The sequence below is a fragment of the Mchenga conophoros genome, linkage group LG1 (genome assembly GCF_057382185.1).
Source record: "Mchenga conophoros isolate Kocher_MC1m ecotype Shallow Benthic linkage group LG1, M_conophoros_male_GT1.1, whole genome shotgun sequence".
NCBI classification, from domain to species: domain Eukaryota; kingdom Metazoa; phylum Chordata; class Actinopteri; order Cichliformes; family Cichlidae; genus Mchenga; species Mchenga conophoros.
Window position 1 is genome coordinate 26,462,353 of NC_140526.1, and position 18,033 is coordinate 26,480,385.

Sequence of the window (18,033 nt, forward strand, 5' to 3'; positions counted from 1 at the left end):
TGAACGTGTTTCTGGCACCAGGAGTGCTTGTAGGTAAAAAGGGGGGGAAAAGAGAAAAAAAAAAGAAAAAAGAAAACTGGCAACAAAAAGCAATTCAGTTAGGGATCAGACTGTCTGGCATAAGGCAAATATTTCCTTCTTAAGAGTTATGTTTGGAGAATTCTAGTTAAATAACTATTAATCTAGTAGCACTTTGATAAGAAAAACTTGTGTATGTAGACATATTTACAAAGGCACTGAGGGTGTGTTCATGGGGACATCCTGCTTCAAGGAAGTTTGGATAATACATTCATACGTTTGAAGGGTTATTAAATGTGTTTAAATAGGACAAGAAATTAGATTGCTGTGAAGTTATGGGGTGACAGTTGCTCTGCATTTTGCTGTGGCAACCACAAGATAAACAATGACAACAAACAGTAGTACACTATAAGGCATTATATAGTAATGGATTCCATATTTGTTTGTGTGGGATGGGAAACCTTGCAGATGGCCGTTGTATATTGGTCCACAAAAATTACTTCCCAGCAGTTTCCTTGAGAGCAGTTGACAGTGAACTGGTTCATTCAAATTAATGAGTTGGGTCGCTTTGAAAATACAAAAATGATACTGGATCTGTAGGCGGCTTAGAAGATTTTTGTAGAATTTTAACTCCAGTGCATATTCACTTCAAGCAACCAATGACTTAGCAGGCCAGTGTAATTACACCTTCTACAGTCATCACGTTATGCAAAATAGGAAAAAATAACATTCTGACAAAACTATAACTGGTAAAAGGAAGCCATAAAATACAGATTTTTTTTGGGACATTATTCTGCAGACATAACATCTGACAAAGCACAGACGGCATTTAAAACAACTCTGCAAACTGCATATGTATCAAAGGCATAAACTGGATGCTTATTAAATTCTAAATGCAGTAGGTAACTTTTTTAAAAATGATTTGATTTTTGTCTTACTTGCTGTCACTATATCCTTGCAAGAGTACAAGAGTCAGATATTCTCTGAAAACAATCAGCTTCTGCTGGCACCTCCAAATTGTGGAAGGAGCTACTGTGCCTCCAGAAAAACAACTAGTCAGACCAAGAAAAATTGCAGCATGTGTACACACGGCACATCTTCCCTCTGCTGCACACGCTGTTGCTCATTTAAGCTGAAGTTCTCCAGCATTCAAATTCAGTCTAAACTTTAATGGTCCTTCATTTTCTCCCACTGAAGAAGACAGTGAATGCTAAAATGGGAGTTTTTGTATTGGAGATTGTCTTTATGAAATTCATTTGGTATTTATTAACTGTGACAATTGTGGTTCTGCTCTCACAGCTAAATGTTCTTGTCATGAGTGCATTTACATTGGCAGTAATATTGACCAGACTTTCATTTGTTCAACAATTTGAATTACAATATGCTCAAAGGTTATTATAGAATTTTTTGCCCAATGATGCCACAAATGTCTGTCATGGGTTTAATCAGAAACATAACAACTGAGTGAGCAGGGCTGACATGGAGAGACTTTACTACGCATGGCTAAACTACGTCCACTAGCACAATGATTGGCCTAGCCATAAACACACATGCAGCCATTGTGGCTCATAAGGAACAATAATTTAGCCAACTGATGCATATTTATCTTGCCAAGATCCCATTTTCTACAGTAATGTCAGACTTCATTAACTCTGGGGTGGGTGAGCGACCAACTTTTTGAGTCTTTCAGAAAAACTGCAAAAGTGCATCGAGTGAAAACCAGCACCTAGTTTTTGTCCTTTTGTGGAGAAACACAGCTTCAAATACAGTCTGTCTAGGCCTGCTTTTTGTTGTCTGAGAACAGCCGCCTGCTGACATTTGTTAGCATTTTGACATTTGATAAAATGAACAACAGCCACATACTGTTGGCAAGTCGCTCTCAGATAAGTAACAAAATATCTGTTTACACTGCTGTGTTGACTCTACTGTAACAGCCTTACCTGCAATTATGGCTCATAATGCAAATTTGGTCTGATACGCACAGCTCAACAAGAGGGAATGAGGTAACAAATACTGTTTTTTAAGTGAAACGTCTGCTAAATTTGCAATTATGACTCATTAATCATTCTATTGCTGTTCTGTTGTGTAAATGTTCTCAAATCTTATCTGAGGAGCTCTGTGCTCATGGAAAGAGAAGGTTTCATCCGATCTTTAGACACTAACACTTGCTAGGGAAAACGTATAGATACATTTTAATCTTGTTCTCTTCTTATTTAGGTTCAGGCAAAAGACTAGATAACTGCTCTGTGCCCCTTGTCAAAGACCAAATGCAGTGTATTAGTGTTATAAAATTGAATTAAAATACAAACTGAAGCCAATAAGTGGTTAAAGAAAAGACTATCGGGTGGACAAGTATTAATTAATTATGACTTTCTGAAAATGCATTTATGTTGACAGATATGAGCTTCTTTCACTGGGGATAGTTTCAGTGTTACTCCCACTTGGAGGTCTGTTATGATTTTGCTTTCTAACTGTAAGATAAATTTCCCTTGAGAGAAAATATGTTCATCAAATGCAGCAACAATACAAATTTAAATATTTAATAGTGATTTATAAAACTACAGCCTGTATCGGATAATGTATGATACAAGCCAGAGTAACAGCCTCCATCTGTGTAAGACGCAGTAGTATCTCTTGAGAATAACATTTTAGACAGCTAGGTGCTGTCTTCTCAGTTTTTGCTGAAAGTTGGAAAGGAGACAATGATTTATAAGATTCAGGTCCCATTTGTCAATGCAAAATATCAATATAAATGAGGAATGTTTAACAGTAACTTCTGTCTTCACAGCATGTAACCACTCAAAGTAAACACTGATGCTGCATTTATAGGATAGTTTGTACACCCCACGCAGTATCGCTTAACAGTCTAATGACTTAAAACAGTGTCACGTAACTGCTTCATTTTCAAATTGAACACAAGCTTTGTCCACCTCCTTTATTTGTGGTTGCAGACTCCATGTTTTCCTGCATGTAGGATACTGTACAGCACTGCACACTTTTTTCCAGAGATGTTCTGTCGCTCTTTAGATAATTTTTTCCAGCTGTTCTTTGCTGGAGGGGTTGTTGCTCTACCTTCCTCTTTAAAAACACTCCAAAGGTGTTCTGTTGGATTCAAGTCAGGAAATGCACCAGCCAGGTCATAGTTTTACCTTTTTTCTTTTTCTCTGATTTTGGCAGTCTGCTGTATTATCATGCTGGAATATCATTCTTGTACCAGACTACTGGAGAGTGGGAGGCATGCTGTCAGAAAATATTTTGTCTTACATAAACACGCATTCATGGTGCAATCTATAAATGTCAACATGTCCCTATCATCACATTCCCACCTCTATGCTTCATTGTAGGAACCATGCACTCTAGAAGCCCTTGCAAGGTTAATGGCAAATATGTTGGACGTCATCTGAATTACACAAATTTATTTTAGTTTTATCTTGCATATGTGCCAAATGCCTAATATGTGAACAAGACTTTTTTCTTCTTCTTTTAAGTGGGGGTTATCATTATGGTCTATTCTTTGCACTGTTTAAGTCAGGGATTTCAAACTAAGTTTAAATTGTGGGCCAGACCGGTGAAAAAACTCTTTCTGTCATTGTAAGGACATTTAACTAAACAGGTCATCCATGAAATATCATAATATAAGAAAACAAAGTGCAGTTTCAACAATACATCTCCATTTTCTGCACAATACATGTGTAAAGCAAAAGGTTCTGGTACTTCATTTTGTCATTTCATTTAATTGCGTATCTATTGCAAAACTATTTGATGCAGTATGAGTGGCAATGGTGGAGGTCTTTAAAATCTGTAAAACTACAGTTAGAAAGTTCACAATCCATGCCCTCATTGCACTTTTTCCAAAGCCTTTCACTGGGTCATACTGGAGTCTTTGCTGAGCCCATTCTGGCCCCCAGGCCTTATTTTTGACAGCCATGGTCTAAGCCAGGGGTGTCAAACTCAAATACACAGTGGGCCAAAATACAAAACTGGATCACAGTCATTAATATTCATTGAAAAAAAAAATCTTCCTCCAAATATAACAAGGAATCGTTTCTTATGCACTCAAACAAGTTTTGCTGAAAAACTGAATATGGAACAAACATAACTTAATACTAAACAATATATATAACTTATATAAACGTATATATAACTTAATATTGCAATTAAATAACACATCAGTGGAATTCATTTCTTAAATAAAAAATGTATTTGCAGCCTTCTGAATTAAATGTTATCATTTTATCATTTATAAAATTTTCCTCATATTCTCCCACCTGTCCAGAAAGCTCCTGTTTTCTGCCTTTCTTTTTGCCATTTTGGGATAGGTAGCATGGCAGTATTTGCATGGTTGCTATGACTATGGTCAACAGAGGAGAGGGTGCTAATGGGTCCTGTCATGACTGATGCACCAAAACACCAACAGAGCATTCTGGGAATTGTAGTATTAGCAGTACATGCAGGCCAGCTCTAATAGTAATTTTGTATGGCTTCATGGGCCAAATTTAATTAGGCTGCGGTCCAAATTTGGCCCGCGGGCCAGAGTTTGACACCTATGGTCTAAGCTGTCACAGAAAATCAGATTTTCAATGATGACCCCTGTTTCAAGTCTGAAGCACTTGTCTGTCTCAGAAAGATTGTGACACACTGTCAATATCGTCATTTTAGCAGGGCAAACGCTAGAGCTCTGATTGGTAGTACTATGGCTTCTTCTATACCTCCTGATTACTGCAGCAAATATATTTCAGTTGATTTTTTGAGGGTCACCAATCTTCTTTTTATCCTTTTCCATCTTTCTGAAGTCTCACAATGATTTTTTTCAAGTTATCAAAGCAAGGCGCAAACACGTAACTATTCACATGGATTTTATGACCATGTTCATGCAATTCAACTGAGCGTTGAATTTAATTTCTCATTCATGTGTCAGTTTATTCACTTTTAGTGCATTGAGTTTCTGCTCTGATGGATGCGTTTTAAAGCATTTGCTTTTTTTTTTAAAAAAGAGGAAATACACTACTTTGAAATAATGCATTTATTGACAGATAATGCAATCACATGACACTTAAGTGATACTGCACAGGGCAGTACTCACTCAAGTCACAAACTGAACAAGATTAGGCTTGTGAAACTTGCCCCATCACCCAAATAATTCAAAATAGTTTCCTTGTTTTACACATATAAACTGATATATGGTGCATGTGGTATTATTGCTGAACCTACTATGCACTCATTTTTTATTAATATGTCAAATAAAGCATGAGCGCAAGCTTCTCTGATACTGCAATAGGAGTGACTGTCTTTTTTGTTTTAAAAAAAATAATTTCTCCAAATCAGATTCTTTACTCTAATTTAGCACTTGTCTGAAAAGTGTTAAAAAAATAAAAAGGCTATATTTATTTTTACATGTGAGCAAAAAGCATTCTGCTAAATTCTGGGCAGAAATCAGAAGAAACTATTTTTTCCTTTGTAGAGTAATTCTTATTCTGCTGCATTTGGCTGCTTTTCTCTTTTTTTGAGAACCAAAAAGATACCACCTTTTTGTGTGTCCTAGTTTATGACCTAGTTATCTTGAAATGTTGAAACATAAAGAAGGATTTCATTTAATTTTGGCAGTTTGTAGCATCTCCTTTAAAAGGCACTGGCATAATACTTGTCTTGCTCAGAAAGACTGGATATGCTAAGGTTACAAACACTGTTTCAACAAGAAGAGTTGAAAGTGCTGTGTTGTAGTAATACTCTGAATCCTGTCAAATGTTTCTGACCTCTCAAGATAGGTTAGTTAAAAAGTGAACTTCTGTAATCCTTGTAATATTGTAAAAAAAAAACAAAACAAAAAAAAAAACCACTGTCTACAAGGGCACAAATGAAAATAAAGCAACACAATAAAGCTCATGTCTCAAATTTGTGTTACTATGTAATAGTGGTTTAATAATGCACGGGTCAGCTACATTTGATGGCTTAATTGGTTTGAAATAATTAAAGTTAAGACTGTAATTTCAACATGAGTGATATGGACAGAGTGACAGTTTAAAATAAAAGCCTTATGACACGCTTTAATATCACATAATGGATATTATTTTAAACATTACTTAACTACATCCATCAATCAAAATGAGATGACAGATTTTCTCTACAGATGTGGGGGTTTTATTTTTATAGTGTTGAAAACTGAATTGTGAGAAAATAGCTGCCAATTCTAATCCATTAAAATTTGGGCTGTATGTTATAAATGAGATTCGTTGTCTTTGAGTGATCTCTTACACCGCTTGACCCTAGATTGATTCAGCACACGGCTCTGTGAAAGGGTTTTATTGTTGCAAGAGTTGACAGGCAAAGCAAATTATGCAGTCTTTACCTGCATTGACTTCCAGCAACCTCCTCTTCTTCTGCTGTCTCTCCCGCTTTTCACGCTCTGCCTTCTCCTTTGCTGCCCGCGCTCTCCTCTGTTTCTCCTCCGTCTCCCTCTGCCTGAAGTTCTCTTTCAGTGCTTGCTGCAGGGCAGAGACAGAGAAAATGTGAGGGGAGGAGAAAAAAAAAGAGAAAACATGATGGACTGCTAAGTGGGGTTAATTACAATAGTGCTAAGCCTGTCAAAGAGGGAGGCAGCAGTCAAACCCTGATGAAATCTTTATCAGGCACCACTAAAGTCAGGTGAAGCTTCTTAGCTGCACTGTGATTCAAGTCTTCTGAGACAAAAAAAAAAAAAAAAAAACGAACTTCATATCACTGAATTCAGAGACTAGATTGATGAGATTGATGCATCAATGATCAAGGAATCAAGAGAAGATGATGATTACAAGCAATTCTGTTCTTTGACTTTGAGTTGTAGCAACGTAGAATTTGATTTTGCTTTACATTTTTTCCCTATAATTTGTCTTTTTCATCACATACAGACAGCATTACCTTACTGCAGAGTGTAAAAACATTTTTGAAAGGTAAATTCTTCCAGTATTGTTTTAACATATACAGATTGAACTTTCAGCAGACATCTGGCCACTGTGGTATGCTCAAAATGAAAATACTTTATCTAGTCACGTCACAGCAGGCGAGTGTGATAGAAATGTAAACCAAACATAACACAATTCAACATTAACTGGCTGTACAACAGATACTGAGCAAAGCTTACAAGGGATTCTGTGCGGGTTGCAGTGTTAAATAAACATAAACAAAAACGGACGTTTCTTTAAAAAAAGTGTTTATGGTTACACAAGAATAACCTGTTCATGTTAGTTTGTTATGGAATAACTGCAGCTACTTTCTTACATTGAGCAGGCATAAAAGTTAGAAAACATGTCAAAGAGTTTACAATGTTTTATTGTGACTAAAATAACAGTTTAACGTAGAGTGATGTATTTCTAATAACCTGGCTCTCCATTTATAGCTTTTTGGGGCTGTCTATAATCTGTTTTAAAACGTTTGGTAAAGTTGTGACTGAGTCTTTGGTAACAGCAATGAATCCATCTTAAGAAGAGCACATATTATCAGTAACCAGATTGCTAACTGGAGCATCAAATCTTTAGCAAAGAGGTTTACTTTTTTTTTTTTTTGTTAAGTATACACGCTTAGTGATTTCAAGCTAATTCATTTGCAAGTTTAAGTGAACAACAAACACAAATATCTATGTTGATCAACCACATGGACATAGCAATAGTTTTAGTTTGTTTGCTGTACAGTACTTCTTGTACTCCAGAATATTTCTGCTCCTAAGTATTATATTTTTCTGTCCTAAGAGAATTTTATTGGAATTTGCAGGATCAAATATTATTCGCTGGAGGCCTTTAAACATGAATAACCTATGTACAGTACAGTTCATACAAGTAAACACTGGTGGTTGTTTAAAATCAATATTTGGTCTTGAGTCTTTCAGATGTCACTAAATGTTACTGACATTTAAACATGCTGATGTAGCCAAACTTCCAAACTTATGTCATTCATTTGAATCAGTCTCTCTAGGGAGAATCCGTCTATAAGGACATCTGGTATGCATCAACTATTGTAACTGCAGGCTCTGTAGTCCCTGTTGTTAAACTCCTCCAATTTTGTCAATAGCTCAATAACGCCACAGCCGAGAGACAGACTGCTTATGATTTAATAGAGTGCTAGCACGATTGCCATCCTGATCAATAGCCAGTCACTTAAAGCAAGGGAGTCTAGGCTTTCATCAAACACCCAAGTTCTCCCCCTCAAACCCCCCTCCACTTGGGTTTTCTACACAGCTCAGCTTGATGGGCAGGTCAGTGATAGAATAGTAATATCAAACCAACATAAATGTATACACACAAAAACACATACACAGACACTACAAGAACTGTGTAGTATGGGGAAAACTACAGTGGCACACCAAAGAGGGGCAATCACTTATTGAAACCCACTGACAACATCTTATTATGTCGGCATACAAGTGACTATAGTTGGAAATTATATGGTGAACTTGAATTCAAAACATTTCAGTATATTTGATTGTTTCAAAGGTCTTGTTGATGCTCAGAGAAATTTTCAATTGAATAAATAAAGTGTATATTACTAATAATAGGGTTGTAACTGCACACAGTACTGACACAGTGGTATGGTTTCATCACTGTTAGCCTGTGCTTTAATCCTTTATTTTTTTGCATGGCTAAATTTAACTATATAAAACTACATATAAACACTACTGCAATCCTATATAGTAAATGCTCCACGTTTGCCCCTTATTGCATTAATCTTCCACTGGACAAACATAGAGATTTTGTTTTTTCTTATTTATAAAAAGTAATTGTAGTTGGTTATAACTTAGGAAAAACACACAATGGACAAAGTGTCTAAGCCCACTCAGCTTGTTTTGTTGTTTTTTCCCTGTACTGAGTTTGGGTTTGAAGGGTGAAGGTGGCTTGCTCATGCCAATATTAAGTCATAATCTTAATGTAAAACAGCAAAGTTACTGTCGACAGCAACAGGTAATTTAACATTGATTAACTTGACATTTCATCACAATCCCACACAAACCAAAACACCCACATCATTGTCGTTGACAGAATGGTTGAAGAGTTTTAGTGGTCCTCTGGACTGTTGGGAAGATAAAATCAGGCAACTAGCCATGCAGTCTGTCTTTACAAATATTTGTGAAAGATTGGGCGATTCAAAACGGTTCACTTGAATTCAAGTGTGGTAAGATGCCACCACTGCAACGAGTCAATTACTTCCATCCTAGATAATCCACAATCAAGTCTAAGTGGCATTATTGCAAAGTAGAAGTGTTTAGGAAACAACATAACAATAGTGGCAGACAACGTAACAATGCAAAACAGGGATTTTGTATGAGTGCCGAAGCGCATAGTGCAAAAGATCGACATCTTTCTGCTGACTGAGTTGAGGCAGTTACAAGCTTCAGCATAAAAACTGAGTGCCTGGACCTTCATGCAATTGGTTTCAACGGCCAAGTCACTCCTCTAACATTAATGTGTAGATTGCGCCATACTTCTGTCCAAATAGTGTATTAATCACAGGTAATAATAGACAATAACTGAAGCATTCTGTTAAATCTAAAATCTGTTTTAATGTATAAAAGAAATCCAAACACTAAGGAGATGTAAACTTTGATGGAAGCGTTCTCAGACAACTTAGTTAATTGTCCAGTAGCAATCAACATCAAGTTTTGTTGTTTGTTGCAGTTAGTATAAGTAAATTGTATATTTTCATCAATTTATCTTTTTACAATAGTTATGATAAAGTGTTGCAAATACAGCGAGAAAAAAATTATGGGAAGGGTTTAGAACACATTTGACTAAACTCACCCACATAAGTAGACAATAGCAGCTAAAAACATTGATAAGTACCACTCGACAGGCTTATAGAAATTCAGGAGAAGAGAGTATTGAAGAATAAGAGAGGGTGAGATGAATACCAAATGTCTGTGAAGCACTCAGAGCTCTCTTTTTATAACTATTTTTAAATGAAACCAACTACTTGACAAAATGAACTTTGATTTGATGGAATGACTGTGAGTTGCTTATAGCAACCAACAATTCACAAATGACTATATTCTTAATGGGCATCTGGTAAATTAAGGACAGAAAGAATGAGGAAAAAGAAAAGAGAAGAACAAGATTACCAATGTGCAGCATATTTTTAGTAAGGAACAATTAAATGATCCCAGGTTACAAGCTATGACTGATGCCTAATGTAAATTTCATCAAAACTCTTCCATGTAAAGGGCAATTTCACTTACTAAAACAAAGTAAATATACTTGTGCTAAAGCAATCAAACAGAGTTGCTGCTGCTCAGAATCTGAATAGCCCTATACTTACAGATGGGACTATTTTTCTTTGAACATATATGCATTTGATATATAAATTACACATTAAAACTAACTTCACAAATACAACAAATTTTTAAATTTATATATATATATATATATATATGTGTGTGTGTGTGTGTGTATGTATGTATGTGTGTGTGTGTGTATATATAGAACAACAGACATAAATGGCAACTGAATAATGATAAGTGCAAATACCAGTACAGACTTTTTTCCCCCCTTTAAATAATAGTCTACATCCATGGTTGTGCCTTGATGTATAATTGTACTTTGGTACAGTGGGGCTCTGAATGAAACAATAAATGTTGGGTGATCCATGTTATCATATTATGATGTTTAGAGGGATATTTTAAACATGCACAGTTTGGTTTCTTTTATGTGTTAACTGGCTAACCTTTGCCAATTATTAAAAGGCACAAACTACAGCTGAGGATGATGGGAGACATTCATTTTTTTAAGGAATGTACAAAAGTACAAATACTCTTTTTTTGCCCCTGTTCATTATGAAAAGTGGCAGGGGATTACAATGATATGATTATGCAGATCCACTGAGGAAGGATGTAGAAGCGTAAAAAAACCTCTTATTTAAATCGAGATCTTTCAAAGCTACCAACCATTCAAGAAAACAATGATGAGTCAGTAACAGGTCAATACTATAAGTGGGTCTGTTATATATATATATGAAAAAAAAAAGATGGCTTTTAAACTTCACAAACAAAACAGAAATGAGCAGCTAAAGATTATTACAGCAAAAACACCCTTATTAAAACAAAAATTGTTATGATTACAGCCAGCATGAAGAAGCTATGCTGTCTTACTAAATCGCAGAGACAATTAGGAAAATAAGAATTAAAATGTCAGTGGGGACATCAGCTGAATGGAATAAAATGTTAACTTCAAGCACAAGTAAGACAATTTTTATTTGTTTTTAAATGTAAAATTAAAAATTATCTTCATGCTGAAATGTAACATTGTAATATGAACTGAGGTAACACAGACTTTCAGAGATCTTTTGATTGAAAAAAAAATTATATATGTTACTGTAATAGCGAGAGACCTAGTGATGTAGAGGAATAAAGAGAGGGAGAACCAGCTCTGTAAAATTGTCTACTGCTCTCCTTCATCACTGCAGGTCTGCTTCGCCCTCCTTCTCTCCTGGATGTCCGCCATTAGACACGCTCAATTGGATTCCTGTCAGATGTGCGGCCTCGCCCTGTGTCTCCTTCTTACGGGTGACTGGGCATGCTGCATGTGTGTGCACAATTGTGTGTGCACATCTTTGTGTGTGAAATAACTAAGCAGCTTTTCCTATTAAAAAAAAAAAAAATGCCAAAGCAGAATGACATATGCGCACAAACAAACATACACACACATTCTGCCAACAAGATACACACAGTTCAAGGCTCAGTTTGCCCCAGGCAGTGGTCTAGAGACAGCACGCACCTATTAGCATGGGCCTCGGCACGGCAGGGTAAATGCTGACACAGATCTGACCGAGAGGTTACAATGCTTAGATTTACTGTATGCCTACGTTCGTTGACCTAGCCTTGGCTTTTCCTAAGATGTGTCTCCGTGATGTGACCATTTCAACGAATTGCTGAGAGTGTAAGCTGCTAACGCCCTGACCTATCGCAGGGGAATAAATAGCTATCTTGGGAGTTTTGACCATATAATGCTAGCCTTTATAACACTTGGCTTCTTCACCTTTCACTGGCAGCATCATTAACTGTTATGTTTGGTCAGAACATAAAAGCTACTACAAAACTCAAAACTGAACCATAGGCTTCAAATAAAAGGGATTTCAGCAACAGTTTAGCTTTAAGAACACAATGTTAAAATCTGTTTTTATTACTAGGCAATAGTAATGCACAGAATACAGAATAGATCGACATCATTTAGCCTCAGTTCTGGCAACTCTAGTTATTTAAATGCGCCATGGATAACAGCACACGTTAGTCCTGCATCAATAAAAATAAACAGGGTACCTAGGAAAAAATTTGGGCTCTCTAAAGGGCCAAAGAGTCTTTCACATACACTGCAACATTGGCACCCTTGTGCTCTGACACCCATTCTCTTTTATAGCAAAGGTGCCGGTCGGGCAGCAGTCACACACTCCGTCGCTATAGAAATGCAAAATGACAAGTGGGTGAAAAAAATGACAGTACAAGCCAAGCTCAATAGCCAGAGCAACATAAATTTTGTGCTGTTCACATATCCTACAGTAATTGCATCATATGTGCAGGGATATATTATTATTTCAGTTTCTGTTGCTACACATCTTGACGTACCTTCCTTCCAAAGAATGATCCATAAGAAAGCAGCTGCATTTGTACTGCAGCTGAAGCTTCATTAAAGTTTCTGTCAATTCTGATCTAAGAAGGATACTGATAAAACCCCACGGCCACTCTGCCTGAAGAGTGCATAAATGGAAAACAACAACAACAAAAAAAGTAGCAGGCTACAAGAAAAAACGAAAGCATAAGTAATCACTATGCAGGGAGGGAGGGGGGGAAAAAAGCAAAAAGGCATGAAATCCATTTGTGTGTGTGGTAGATGTTAAGTTAGGGGCAGGGCAATAACTTTAGTAGGCTAATTAGCTACTATTATCTGTCGCGCCCAGTGGCTTGTGCCACTAATCCTGCTGATTAAACACAGTGGGTCTCTGCAGCTCCAGAGCTCACGGTAGCACCAGACTGATAAGGGCACAGAGCTCAGGGATGACATAAATGTCCGGGTGGGACTGGACTACACAGGACTGGCACTGTTCTGCTTTGTATTTTACCACAGGACACAGAACGAAGTAGAAGTTCTGTAATAAAACAGGCAGTGAATAAAAAGATAAATAATAACCCCTATTTTCAAGGTCTTTTCCCCCTCTCAAACCTGAAATAAAACTCTGGCAAATCTTTCACTTATTTTGTGGTTTGCCTTTTTGCTTGTATTTTTCATGGATGTTGGGCAACTAATGAGTGCAACATCATAAGTAGCTTTATGGTTAGAGCTATTTTTTATCTATCACAGTTTTAGCATTAGCAATTCTGTCATTTCTTAAAATATGTTAACAAGAGGCAAAATGAAAATGCACCCATAAATGAAACACTCTTAAATAGCATTAAAACACCAGCTGATATGAAGTAGCACTGCAGTATTTCTCTTAATGTAACATTGTACTAAATGGTAAATAAATCCATTCAAAAAAAAAAAAAAAAAAAAAAGCACATCTTAATATGAGACAGGCTGAGTCATTCATTTCTCATTAAGACATATAAGTTCCTGTAACACAAATATTGTGCTAATCCCTGTGTGGCTTTAATAGCAGGACAGGTTTAATGAAAAGTCAAAACATTATTCAATATGCAAATGTCTCCAACTCAAGATATTAAAAAAATAAATATAAAATGAAGGATTGCACCATGTACTCACAGTGAACATTGAACGGAAGTTGCTGAGATCAGTGAACAGCTCCTCCACAGAAGTCTTCTTAGGATCAATAGCAAAGTACTCCAGCAGGTTCTGATACAGCGTCTCCATGTTGCCGTGCATGATCACCAGCTTGTCATACTGCTCCCGTGCAACTTTGCTGAAGCTGTGAGGGTTGTGGTCAAGGTCATTGTTACATTTCACAACAAGTATCCATTAAAGGCTGATGAGAGCATCTCCAACTTGACAACAAAAGTGAGAGCCATTCCCTCTTGTTTTTGCAAAGAAATTAAGTTGGAAATAAAATGCCGATAAACCAACGTTTGCATTAAGAGCTCTCAGTCAGGTCAAAGTGTGTGCATTTTACACTACTCCATTTTTGCTGCACTTAAAGTTCATTGTACTTTAACGTTAACCCTGCCCACCAGTTTTTTCAAAGCCTAACTAATGAGAATATTGCTTACTGAAAAAGTTTCCAAGTTAGTGTAAACACAGTTAAATAGATGTGTTTGCATTTAACTCTGCTCTTGACTCTGGCTCACTTCCAAATGCTGCAGCAAGCACAGTATTACTCTTAGGATTTTTAAGGCAACAAGTCTTTGCACTCTAAAATGCTTGAAGAGTGCAAGAGTTGGGCTTTACACAAAATGGTTATGTCTTCAACAGTCTGACCTAGCAAATACTGCAAATACAAGTCTGACTTGACTTTAAGATGAAAGAGCAATACAAGGCCCTCCTATCTGAAGCGCAGGACAGCTTTGCTACGTTCGTGTGGATGAGGACAAATGGGTAATGGTTGTGTCAACATGTGCTGGAGAGGTGGTGGAGGGGAGGGGGGAAGAGTCAAAGTACTAAAACGCATCAAGCCCACCAGCAGGGCATACAGTGCTGTCACCACACACACACACAAACTCACTATTCACTCAATGCAAAAATTTAGTAACCGTGAATTGGCTGTTCAAAATATATTTATGCTACAGTTTTATTCCCTTTCCATATTCCATAAATCATAATCGTCGCTGTCTATTATCGTACATGATGACCTTGTCAAGTGAAATTCAAATCTTTTGTTGTATGACAAAATAGAATCTGAGATTAAAAAATGATTTAATCTGTTTTAAACTGTATGAATAATTTCTTATGTCCTTAGACATCTGTCCTGCTAATGACTATAACACTGTTGTCTCAGAAGCAAGTGTGCCATGTGTGTGTGGTATTGCACAAGTGTGTGGACAGCCTCTCTGGCTCCTATTGTGCCCCTTCATTATAGCTCAATTGATGGACCTATTTGAGGTTTGGCCTCAGTTGAATCTGGCTGGGGATGGGACTACCTATTCACAGCTGGGTAAATGCTGTTCAATAGGCACTCCTCCCAGATTGACTTGTCAGTAATATCTTTCCAAGCCAGGGGCTGGGGGAAAGAGGCATGAGGAAAGTCTGAGCAACTGACGGAAAGCAAGAGAAAAAGAAAAAGAAAAATAGCTGAGAGCTGTGGTTGATAAGTATCGTGGGGTGTGAAATATCTGTTCCCACTCTCCTGACTTCTTCCCTATTCCAGAGAAAGCAATGGTCCACTGCAGCTCGTTCTCAAAAGCACCCATCTCTCCCATCCCATCACTTTTCATTCTGCCTGTCTTCATTTGATCATTCTCCTTCTGCTTCTCTCATTTTCTAATCTACCACCTCTACAAGCTTAGCTCACATTTAGAAGTGTAACACTAGACCAATCACACAGTAAATGTAAACTCAAGTGGCACATGAAGTGAAAATGGGATTTTCAATGTCACCAATGTGACACCCTGAGATTCTCGTGTTTAGCTGGTTACCGCAGAATTTGCTGATCTGCAGTGCTAACATGACTGGTTCATTTTTCAAAAGGCTTAGCAATAAAACTTTTTAAATAATAAATAAATATAAATATTTGCTTGTCAAAAGTACTTTTAGAAATGTTATCTCCTGTATGCCTGCAAATCTACTGTAATCAGTTTTGCTTAATTTGAAATACAAGTCTTCTTAACATAAGCAGTTAAGGGATGCAGGACGGAGGGAAGTGTAAATGTAATTAAAAAGCTTCATTATAAAACTGCTTACTAATGTTGGTTAAAAACCTTAAGCCAAATTACTAAAGCACTTGGTTTCTGAATAAGAAGGAAAATAATTGTGGACGTGCCTCATCACCTACATCATCTACAATACATAATATCAAAAGATTCACTAGATTCTAAGAATCTGGAGAAATTTCTCTACAAAAGGGACAAGGTAGAAAAGCAATACTGGATTCCTGTGATCTTTGGGCCCTCTGTCAGCACTGCATTAAAAACAAGCACGATTCTGTCAAATTAGTGCAGCTCAGGAACACTTTCAGAAATCAGTCTGTGAACATCATTCATTGTGCCATCCAAAAGTTCAGTAAAAGTTCTAACATCCAAAGAAGCAGCCACAGTCTTCTCTGGGACAAAACTCATAAAATGGACTGAGGAAAAGTGGAAAACTGTTCTGTGGTCAGACAAATTGGAATTTGAAAGTTTAGTAAACATGTATACTCTGGACTAGAGAGGAGAGGGATCATCCCACTTGTTATCAGCTCATTCCAAAAGTCTGATGGTATGGAAGTGCATTAGTCCCTATGGAAATTGCTGCTTGGAGATCTAGAAAGGTGCCATCATGGCTGAGAGGAAGGCCTTACATACAGCGTAGCATAAAAAATTTAAATTGGAGTTCTATTTTGGATTTTGTTAGTCACAATGTGACAGTAACTTTAACGACCAGTCAATATTTCACCTTGCAATGCTCAGAGTTCATTTCCAAGCAGTAGCTAATGTTTGTTACTCTCACATGATAATGTATAAAAAATAAAAAATTGTGTAACATTCATCTAGTTAACATTTTTGGTTTACAGTGGTCCCTCGTTTATCACAGGAGTTAGGTTCTAAAAATAACCCGCGACACGTGAAATCCGTGAAGTAGCCAGCTTAATTTTTTTACAATTATTATAGATGTTTTAAGGCCATAAAACCCTCCTCACTACACACTTTATACACTTTTCTCAGACAGGCATGAACATTTTCACACTTTTCTCTCTTGTTTAAACTCTCTCAAAGTTCAAACCTTCATAGAAAAATAAGTCCAGTATTATAGAATGAAACCAAAGATCAAACCCTGTTTCCAGGTACAGAACATGGGAATAGAGCAGCTGCGAGAGAATTCAACATTAATGAATCAATGGTACGGAAGTGGAGGAAGCAAGAAGAATGAGTTGAATAAAGTTTGACTTATCTGACTGTTTTGTTTTGCTTATTGCGCCTTATAATCTGGTGCGCCTTATGGTCAGAAAAATACAGTAACTTCTACCTTCCATGTCCAGAAGTCCAACTTTCTGTGCGATGGTTAGCATCTTCCTCTGCCTTTTGGTTGGTACCGCAAGTGCCTTTGGTGGTGCGAAAAGTTTTGTTGACATTGTTGTGTTTGTTGGGGAAAAACTTAAAAACTTACTTTAGAGTCACACTGCTAGTGATCAAAGATTTATGTAAATTTGACAAGCTTGATGCAGTCTGTACTGTACAGGAGACACGGCATGGAAGACATTGACTGACAATGGTCTACATTCGATCAGGATGCAGAACTCAATGAGCTGTCAAAAAAAAACAAACAAAAAACAGCATGCAAAATTGCACACAAAAAATCTGCGAAACAGCGAGGCTGCGAAAGGTGAACTGTGTTATAGCGAGGGACCACTGTACTGTGCGTCTAGGGTCTTATTTTGACACCAGACGCCTCATCAATAACCTGTGTTAGTCGTCTACATTACACTTTACCTCCAGTTTTTCCATTTTTACCAAAAGAGAGTTCAGAGTTTTCATAGTTTTTAATCAGTGCTAAGACATCAGGAATTGAAAAGCAAAGTAGAAAAAACAGCTGTCAGATCCATTCTCAGTGAACCTTACTGTGTTGCACTCAAGTTCTTTGCTAACTACTACAGCACAAGCCATCAGTGCCCCAACCCCTAGGCTATTGATCAAAACTACATGAAGGAGGCTGGGTGCAAGGTGTATTATTGAACACATACTTACTCACCTGGCCTGAGACATACCTGTCAACCTGATCCTCTAGAACTACCTCAGAAGACAATGAATCATTTACACTGCTGTCAAACAAAATGTAGACCGATGTCAGCAATGGACTTCAATTTCCCACGTGGGCAGACAAATGGTAAAAAGAAATTACACATTTGTGGCTTTTGAAAACAAAAGACAGAAAGTCAAACGCAACATAATTCACATTCTTTAGCTTCTCTCTTGATTTTGAA

At 37.1% G+C, this 18,033-nt stretch overlaps 1 protein-coding gene across 6 annotated transcripts in view; it reads right to left on the bottom strand.

The window, feature by feature from the left end:
* Positions 1 to 18,033, bottom strand: part of LOC146583472 (protein diaphanous homolog 3-like) — a 170,647-nt gene that overhangs the window by 69,619 nt on the left and 82,995 nt on the right. For all 6 annotated transcript variants that reach the window (XM_085272160.1, XM_085272127.1, XM_085272117.1 and 3 more), the window contains 2 exons: positions 13,731 to 13,894; positions 6,365 to 6,500 (listed from right to left, as the gene is read on the bottom strand). In XM_085272160.1, coding sequence (XP_085128286.1) covers positions 6,365 to 6,500; positions 13,731 to 13,894 — 300 coding nt within the window. The remainder of the gene's footprint in view (positions 1 to 6,364; positions 6,501 to 13,730; positions 13,895 to 18,033) is intronic.